The sequence below is a fragment of the Notolepis coatsorum genome, assembly GCF_963971535.1.
Source record: "Notolepis coatsorum genome assembly, chromosome: 7".
Classification (NCBI taxonomy): domain Eukaryota; kingdom Metazoa; phylum Chordata; class Actinopteri; order Aulopiformes; family Paralepididae; genus Notolepis; species Notolepis coatsorum.
In genome coordinates, this window is record NC_140171.1 from 74,601,235 (window position 1) to 74,611,745 (window position 10,511).

Consider the following 10,511-nt stretch of genomic DNA (forward strand, 5'->3'; position numbering starts at 1 on the left):
GTCTGCACGGAGAATTCCACTCCAAAACGCTCGTCTAAACGTAAAATTAAAAGTGAAACCGCAAGATGACTTTTGCGGTTTCTGTTCACAAAACGCTCGTCTAAACGGGGCCTGAGTGCGGTTCTGGTGGTGAAGTTGCAACATTGTTGCATTCGTCATTTGGTTCGTCTGCATTCACATTGCAATTTGTCAAGCGCACCAAACTTTCTGAACAATGTCACGCGGTCGAAAAGGGCGCTGGTCTATTGGACACAATGGAGAGTGGAAATCCCTCCCCTTCAGGAAGTGAAATCCGCGAAAACACAAACAGCGTGATAGTAGCAGAGACGTGGCATTGATCCATCGTTCAATTATAACCCATTACCGCCATCCTCTCGCTAAACAACTTGTACACTTCGTTGTTTTTGTGAGTGCCCACAAGCAGCTGTTTTATTTGGTCTTCTGCCCATATGTCGATCAGGGCTTTCACTTCATCATTCGCCCAAGTCTGTCCACGAGACATGTTTACAGTGTGCTTGTTTTGCAGTGAATGAACGCGCGCCGCGGTAATAATAATAATAATAATAATAATAATAATAATAATAATAATAATAATAATAATAATAATAATAATAATAAGCCGTGTTTTTTTCTTCCTTCTACCCAAGATGCACAGTTTATCAGGAGACATGTTTACAGTGTGCTTGTTTTGCAGTGAATGCCGCGCGCCGCGGTAATAATAATAATAATAATAATAATAATAATAATAATAATAATAATAATAATAATAATAATAATAATAATAATAATAAGCCGCAGTGTTTTTTTCTTCCTTCTACCCAAGATGCACAGTTTATCAGGTGACTTCCTATATTTGGTCCGCGTTTGGTCCGATGAAGCGAACCGAGACCTATGTTTTTTGGCGGACCAGAGTTTGCGTGTTTGGTCCGCACTAGAGTTCGACTGCGCATTCACACAAACCCAAAAAAGCTGACTATCGAATTCTGGTCCGATAGTCCGGACCAAACAGCTCTGGTGTGAAAGCGACCTAAGAGGAGAATATTGGAGTGGTTCGCAAATATTGACTGAACTGTCTTTTGGCACAGGAAAACATGTGGATTATTTAAATAGGTGGATAAGAAGAGAGTGCTGTCAAAAATGATGCTTTCATCAGTACCATCCGGTCAAAACCATGTGATGAGTTTTCATCTAAGGTTGTGGATGCGGTCTGCAGCTTCAAAAGACTGTGGGCGGGATCCACAAAGAATGGATTGCACGGTGTTAATTGCACCCTTACTTACAATTCATTATGAATTGAAAATGTGGCACCCTGATGTAAACAAGACGAAAGTCTTTCTCTGGTCTGCATCCCCTTAACACTTTAAGGACCAGCCACGAGTATATACGTTTTTCGATTCCATGCGTTGTGGACCAGAGCCACGTATATACTCGTATATACTCGTGGCAAGTTGTTATTGTTTTATTCCATATTTATAACGCTATTAACGTCCGCTATCGAGATCCATGCCCTACCCACATATTTGATTTTCGAAACATGCACTACCGGCCAGATCCGCTTAGGGGCGCCATCGCTCCACTGCAGTATCATTGAGGGGATTTAAAAAGAAATTCTTTTACAGTCCTGTGGGCGGATCATATGAGCCTTGATTCCAAACGAAGACCCTCCATCTTTGATCCAGTTACCGAACGTATTTTTCAGCCTGGAATAATGGGATTTATGATTAGCCAATGTACATATTGATCTACCAGAATCCGATGACTAATGAAGAAATGCTGCCGGCGATCACATGGCCTGACGGTAGGACACTATTCCCCCAAATTACAGCTGGATTGGACATTGTTTTAAAACCTAACGTGATGATCAGTGAACATGGCTGATTGAACGCACACTATATTGCTAATCAATAATACTAATCGCCGTTCCCCGCCGCCCCCATTTCATCCATAGATGCTCTGTAAGAGTCCGGATGCTACGCAGTTTGTTTTATTTCATTCGTATATATACAGCAGAAATGGCGTTTGATATAACGACGCCAACGTTTAGCCTATTATCTAGCTTCCTGGAAAAAAGACTAGACGAAAAGCGCGATAAACCTTATATTCACGACGCTATAAAATGACAACCAACCGATGGATTTTTATTTTCTTTAAGCCATTATGAAGGCACGGTTTATGCACTCAAGTGACAATGCGAATGGACAGCAATACTAGCAATACTATAAATGATATATATATCTCTTAGAAAGTACATAGGTTTGTAAACAAACCGCTGTCCTATGAGGCATAAATCACCGCAAGACTGGGGACGCCAAAGTGTTAACACATTCAGAGCCACGCCCCTATGCCCAAAATAGGCCGTTCCGTGCCATCGCTTTAGTCAATGGGAGGACGGGGAAATTTGCGAACGCTTAAACTATATCTTAACCCATTCCCCGCCAAAATCGCTGTTCAGCGTTATTGCCCGCCATGCGTTGTCTGCCAATATCGCTGTACAGCGTGTTTCAAGTTCATATTTCATATTTTCGTCATGGAATTCATATTTCACCCACGGAGCCTTGTCATATGCTGCGGGAGCCATCACAACTCTGCAACGCTTCAATACCGCCACCTGGTGGCTGATCGGCGAGTTGCAACCGGAAGTGGATCTCTTGTGATACCGGTGCGTCTCCCTATTCCGTCCGGCCACTCGTATATCGTCCCTGGACTCAAGACACACACCGTGGATATGGATATTTGCCATAACTCAATAATCCACATGATTTGGGCGTATATTAGTATTATACAAACCGGAACTGGATCGCATCGATCCACATCACATAACTGGGATCTGTTTGATCCACTCTCATCGCCCAACGCTACGAGGAAGCTGACGTAAGTTTCAGCGTTTTTCTTTATTATTTTCGATACAAACTGCTCTGATCTATATATCACCCATACTACATAAATCATTTAACGACGGTCACGGAATTATAAACGACCCCCCCCCCCCCCTCCGTTCACCCGCGGATGATCAGTCATAACGCTTAGGACCATGTACAGTTGAAATTTTTAATATAACGTTGATCGGTATCAAACGGCATTTGATAATGTAATATATGCATTTATGTCTATATCTCACGTTCTAGGAAATACTGCAGAAAACGATAAAAACATATTTATACTCTAGACGGTATTTTCGTATGAATGTGTGAATGAAAAAGTTAAACGTTCCTACATCCTGAACGATAGCTAATCGATGTTGAATGGGCCATAGTAATGTCAATTTAGCAATACAATTTAAAAAGTTATAGCCCTGCAAAGAAGGTGAACATCTCCATAGACTTATAGTACTGGCAGAGAATGGTTTAGGATGATCAAAGTGGTGGCAGAGAATGGGTTAACTTATGGCTATGGGTCTAATACACCCGTCGCTTATCAATGACTTGCTTGCAGTCAACATGTACAAAACGGATTGTTTTTTCATCAGTACATTTACGTTTTATACCGTTTTGAATACGAGTATAGTTTTGGAGAGTTCTAGTAATTCCAGCGATAATCGCCCTTTACTGGAATACACAAAACACGTTGTAATTTTTCTGCTGATTTATTAATCGTTTTCAAATAAACGCTAGATTATCGAGAGTATGTGTCCTTATGCACAATACAAAAGCGGGCTGAAAAATCGCTTATTCAGTGACTTGCTCAGCGCTAACGTCACACACACGCTGCAATGGCGGTGATAGGAACATCTGATTAACCCAAGATTCGTAACATAGATTCCTTACCTCACATCAGATGTTCTGCAAAAAGATTAATCCAATTTCTGATCGCCCTTCCAAATATCGATCGCGTTTATTGATCCAACGTTATAGTCCGAAACACATAATCGACTCTGCTCTAAGGGTCCTCAGTCAATCTGGTAACACGATACTGCTTGCCCGAGAAGCAAGACCCGGACCGGAGTTATTTTTTTGATGCACATTTACATTTACATTTACATTTACATTTAGTCATTTAGCTGACGCTTTTATCCAAAGCGACTTACAAGTTCTGTACGACAAGACAGCAAGAAGGGTTCTAACTCTTGGCCACATTCCCAGTCAATCCAATCCAATGATGTGCAATACCATCCGGGAGACGATAGGCGGCGGTATTTGCCCTTTTGCGAGCTCAGACCCATTCCCAATGATAACATCAGGTTGGATGGATGAAAATGAATGGATATCGCTAATAAAAGAAATAACTATTAAAACCCAAGTTTTCTCTGGTCTTGGCACGCAACGCATGGCGAGTTAACCCGACTAATCTTGTGGTTGGCAGTGAATTGAAATAAAACAATTTTAGACTAAAGTACTGGAAAAAGGTGCCGTTGGGTACCGGTATCGATTCACAGGTAGGTACCGGTATCGGTTCAAATGTGAAAGGTACCCAACCCTAACCACAATACTAAGGGGTGGAGCATTCAGTGTGGGTTGTGGGTGGAGAGGAAGAGGTGGCTGACATCAGATAGACACTCTACTAATAGAAGGCTGGAGGGCCTTATCCACATCATCCCATCTAGGCGGCACGGTGGTGTAGTGGTTAACACTGTCGCCTTACAGCAAGAAGGTCCAGGGTTCGATTCCCGCTTGGGGACCAGGTTTCCATGATGCCAGTTACCCAGGTGGGGTATCTCCCAGGCCTTTCTGTGTGGAGTTTGCATGTTCTCCCCGTGCTCGCAAGGGTTCCCCCCCCCCCCCCCAATAAGATAAACCCAATGGAAAAACATGCACAACAACAAGATCGCTAACGCTGTGGCGTCCTTGACGAAGACGGACAGGAGCACATGGATTGGTCCCCTGGCGCGGCTCACGTTGCGCCTGTCTGCTCCCGGCTGCCCTTGGGGGGGAAGGACGACGGGATGGGTTAATCGCAGAGACGAATCGCATACATGCATCGCATGCATGCCGATTAATGACCTCTGAGCAGGTCCTAAATTATTTCACTGTCAAATATTAACACAAAAAGCGCCCTGTCTGATCCGGGTCAAATAATCTAAAAGCTCTGCTTGCAGCCATGTTACACTTTAGCTTTATCAACTACAACTTTAGTTAACCCACACTACTTAGCATGATACCAGAATGAACATGAATCTAAAGTAGTGTTTTCAGTTCTGAAACAGAAAATATATACTGTATACTACATTCCCCTCAGTGTCACCTTTACCACCTTTATGGCCCCCAATTCACCATCTATGGAGCAGCCCCACACTCTATATAACTGATGACATCACAAGTTAGAGTGCTCTATTTTCTGGCTTTGGGAGAGTTTTTCACGTTTATCATCTTAGACCATAGGAATAACATGTATGAATTTTTAAACTGGGTGGTGTTCCCATCTAATGGTTGAGCCAGCAATGCAGTAACACTACTTTAACCATAATGCAGTGCAGTATTCTGTTCAAATCAAATCAAATTTATTTGTAAGGTCCGACAACACAACACCATAAAGTCCAAAACATTTAAAATAAATGAACGCAACACTCCCAGACATACCCCACGCGAATGTAAGGAAAAAGTCACTAAAACCTATTCTATTCTATTCTATTCTATTCTATTCTATTCTATTCTATTCTATTCTATAGTGCACTTCAGGTAGCCTAACTGATGCATGGTTGCTACAGCAGAGACAGAGAGGAACCGAGACGTGAAACTCCCTAGCTGCTTCCATCACCAGCTCTGGGAAAACTATACCAGTAAAAGTAGATGAGGCTTATTTGATTGAGCAACTGATTTGCCAACATATTGACATTTTAAACTTTCATTCAGCTTTTCTTCTGAATTCTGTTATATTTTGGGTATAAATTATACTTTTGCATACTGATGATTTACAAATACCGAGGGTAAGTTAGTTTTGAGAGAGAGAGATATGGGGGGGGTGGTGGCAGAAAGAGGGAGTAGCTAGGGAATACTGTGATTTTTAGAGATGAAACACATCCTACTCCTCCCCTCCCGTTTCTGGAAAGTTCCCCTGGGAGGGGGGGGGGGGGGGGGGGGGATTCCCTAAGCGCTCATTACCAGTGGTGTTTTGTTGCTTCCCTGCACAGCTTTCTCCCATCAACCCACAGCCAAAACAGAATAAAAAAATACTAAATCTATTAGCGGCAGGAGGGGCAACAAAATTACTCAAAATGACAGACATTACTTGCTTAGATTAACTTAATTGTCCTCAAAAGAGATTGTATATAAGTGAAAGTTCATGAAAGAAAACTTGGCTGGGACCCTGGTGGTTACGTGAAAAGAAGCAACTCCACATGTATTGGATGAGGCATGTGTTAGTCTACAGTACACCCTCCCCAGACCGACGGGACAACAACCAGGAGGGAATTGGCATGACGACTAAATTGAGGAAATGGGAGACAAACGTGAAACACAAAAAATATCAATATATTTGAAGTGTATATACCACTGATGCATGTATCTCTTTCATTCTATGCAGCGGAGATCTTGAGGAACAATATGCTATTTTTGAAACTTCCTAAAGTACCTGTATTTCTCAGTTGAAAGACAGTGTGAGTGAAAGGTTCAGAGTACAAACGAGAGAGCAAGTTAGAGAGCAAAGGAGAGAGTGGGAGAGTGAGAGAGAGGGGGGAGAGGGAAAGAGACAGACCAAGACAGAGGGAGAGATGAAGGGTTAGAAGCAGCTGCTCACAAAATGTCAAGCAGCTCTGGGCTTCAGAGAGATGGATTAATTAGCTACAATCACACACACACGCTCATGTACAATATCCCAAACAAGCCCGATACCCACAATATGAACATTTTGACAAGCATTGTCAAATGCCTGCTAGAGTACAACCACCTTGAGATTCAAGGGGTTTGCATGTTTGGGATTTCAAGCTAACCTTTTTCTTCTGTCTGAATTGATAACCTGGTCTATAGCAAAATCCCACTTAATTGAGGATGCTTCTAGGTCCACTCCTGCATATTCGCCTCTCTATTGACTTATCACACTATGCTAGCTGCAAATGGGGACGCTCTATTACCCACAAGACATTAGCAAAACTCTCAACACCCAAAAAAGAAGCCGTGTTTGATAAGAAAGTGACACAAGTTATCTTTTATCTCCAAGCCAAAATATATCAGAGACATAACTTCTAAAAGGAAATTAACTTAATTTTTTCTTTTTTTCTATCCTCCCTCCCTCCCCCTTTCCTCTCCAGTATGGCATCAAGAAGCGTGAGGTGGTGGAACCAGATGCGGTGGAGGAGCCTTCGGAGGGCAGTCTGACCAGACCCAAAAAATTGGTGCCGGCCGGCTGTGGCGATGAGGAGGAGGAAGAGGGGAGCATCATGGACACAGTGATGAAGTACCTTCCAGGCCCGCTGCAGGACATGTTGAAGAAGTAGGCTAGCTAGCTGGCTAACGCTAACGTTATTTAGCTTAGCTAACATAGGCTGGATTGTCAATTCCGGCTCAAATTAAATTTTCTTTCACCCATTTGACGCAGATCTGATCTTTTTTATTGTTGTCTGAACAATGGAGAATTACAAACCATGTGGATTGGAATTTTCACACTTAAAACAGTAATGAATAGATTATATCCGCCTTACATTGGTGGGAAAAATGAAATGTGAGTTGGCGGCAGTGTAAATGCAGCTGTAGGCTAGGCTAGGCCAACAACCAGGTGATCGTTAGCTTGGCTGATGTTAATGTTAGCTAAGCTACGCTAATGTAGCTAGCTAGCTAGCAAGCAGGGGGGCTAACGACGCGATGCTAGATAGTCTATCTTTCTAGGTTTGAGAAGTTTTAGATAACTCTTTTAGCCCCTCTCTGCGGTGGGTGCAGAGAACTTTCGCAAAACTGAATATAATCTTCCTTATCCACCACACTTTTCACCCAATTTATTTGTAAATAAATTAATGAATACATACATAAATAGATAAATATAAATGAGTATAAAAGCCTCAAGGTGGGAAGATGATATAAAAATTATGAAATACTCATACTCTGTCTGTCTGTCTGTGTGTAAAAGAAAAAATAATAATTGAAAAATAACCAGATAAGCCATATTTTATCTTTAAAAAGGAAATCTGAAGACTCTTATTGTGTAATGTTACTACTAAGGCTACATTCTGTTTTGTTGTTATTCTGTGTCTTGAGATTTATGTCAACTTTGCACACACATAGTTCGTGTTACACATTCTCTCCGTCGAGACCCCCCTGTCCCGCATACTCACCCAGTCCCCCATTGTTCCTGTGGTAGGGTTTAACAAATTTTTCTATTCCCCTGTTCTCTGTCGAACCCCCCTTTCCCTCTTCTTATGTCTTGCATGCCATTTGTCTGGTCAAGTTTGTTGTGTGAAATATGTACAATAACCCTTCCTCTCTCTCTCCTCTTTTTTGTCACGCAAAAATATTAAGGCAATAACTCTGATTTTGAATGTGGTTTCACTTCATCATGATGAAGACGATATAGGCCTAATAATGGTTCCTATCAACAGTAACAACAATGCATTCAGGACATTTTATTTACAGATTTGCAGATTTTTTAAATTATATTTCTTTATTTTCTGATGAAAAATGACCAAGTAGCAGTTCATATACAGCCAAAACTCAGCTTTCAAAAACAAAAAAGCTATGATATGTTATACACCGCCATGAGAATCTACTGGGAAGAAAAATATGAATCAATGAAAAATATCTAAACTTTCTAAACATAACCAACTTGAAAGAGGGTTTGAGGGCTAGATTGTACATCCTTTGTATGAGAGAAAGAGAGAGAAATCAATTCATCCCCTTCTGAAGTGAGTACTGCAACTTTGGTTATTGATTAATGATTTGCTTACTCAGCAAAAAAACAACCGTTTTAAAAAGAAAGAATTAAATGCTAGACTCTTGGATTCTGTTTTACTCATCGTTGGTCTAGATGTAAGAAAGAGTCGTTGGTACGCGGAATGGAATGCCATAAGCAATAAAGGACCATCATGTATGTTTTTGCCTGAGATTCAATAAAAACTTTAAAACTTTAAAACTTGTTCACTGACAGAACGTGTGTCATTGTCTCCTTTTTGCTGCTGTTGAGAAGACACTGGTTGGGTTAATGTTAGGACTAGAATACACTGTGGTTGGGTTAATGTTAGGATTAGAAGACATGGGGTTGGGTTGGGTTAGGATTAGAAGACGGGTTGGGTTAATGTTGTGATTAGAAGACACTGGTTGGGTTAATGTTAGGACTAGAATACACTGTGGTTGGGTTAATGTTATAGGATTAGAAGACATGGGGTTGGGTTGGGTTAGGATTAGAAAACGGGTTGGTTTAATGTTATGATTAGAAGACACTGGAGTTGGGTTAATGTTAGGACTAGAATACACTGTGGTTGGGTTCATGTTAGGATTAGAAGACACTGGAGTTGGGTTAATGTTAGGATTAGAAGACAGGGGTTGGGTTAATGTTGTGATTAGAAGACACATGGAGTTGGGTTAATGTTAGGACTAGAATACACTGTGGTTGGGTTCATGTTAGGATTAGAATACACTGTGGTTGGGTTAATGTTAGGATTAGAAGACGGGTTCGGTTAATGTTGTGATTAGAAGACACTGGAGTTGGGTTAATGTTAGGACTAGAATACACTGTGGTTGGGTTCATGTTAGGATTAGAAGACACTGGAGTTGGGTTGGGTTAGGATTAGAAGACAGGGGTTGGGTTAATGTTGTGATTAGAAGACACTGGAGTTGGGTTAATGTTAGGATTAGAAGACAGGGGTTGGGTTAATGTTGTGATTAGAAGACACTGGAGTTGGGTTAATGTTAGGACTATAGAATACACTGTGGTTGGGTTCATGTTAGGATTAGAAGACACTGGAGTTGGGTTGGGTTAGGATTAGAAGACAGGGGTTGGGTTAATGTTAGGATTAGAAAACACTGGTCGGGTTAATGTTAGGATTAGAAGACACAGGGGTTGGGTTAAACTGTTAAGCCCTAGCCCTATTTTCGGAGAATCCGCCTAAAAATACATACAAATAAATGGAAGATTGCTCCACTTCCCAGTGTCAGAAATATTGTGTCTGTTACTAGGCTTGAGTAAATTGTGATGAAACAAAGTAGAATATAAATTATGATTTGTCTTTGCATCTTTGACAGTGAATAACACCATGCTAAAAATGACGTGAAAAACTGCCAATGAGCTCATTCAGCACCTTCTTGAGATCATGTGTACAAAACATCTAAGCAAATGAATAAAGGGAAGATGATTAAACAGAAGGTTTTGTAGATACAGTACTGAATTCTGCCATCCGGACACATGCGATTTGAAATATTATAGAATACCAGGCCTATAAATTACCTTATTATAGCCAACTCGCACATCTATGGCTCGGCCAAATCTCCTCTTTCAAATGGCAGAGTTCAATTTCGATTTAGTATCTCCAGGCGTGCAGGAAGAACCGTGAATGAAATCTACTGTATGTAAAGTTCCATTCTTATAATGGATATGGCTCCGCCATTTTGGATCGGATTGCAACGGGATTGTTGCTAAATGTTCACAGAAGGTAG

At 41.2% G+C, this 10,511-nt stretch overlaps 1 protein-coding gene across 1 annotated transcript in view; it reads left to right on the top strand.

Moving 5' to 3' along the window:
* cplx2a (complexin 2a) overlaps positions 1-7,366 on the top strand; it is a gene marked incomplete at its 3' end in the record, with an annotated part of 51,270 nt that extends 43,904 nt beyond the window's left edge. Inside the window, exon 4 of the mRNA XM_084317992.1 lies at positions 7,181-7,366. Within this exon, the coding sequence (XP_084174118.1) occupies positions 7,181-7,366 (186 nt within the window). The remainder of the gene's footprint in view (positions 1-7,180) is intronic.
* Positions 7,367-10,511: the final 3,145 nt, after the last annotated feature.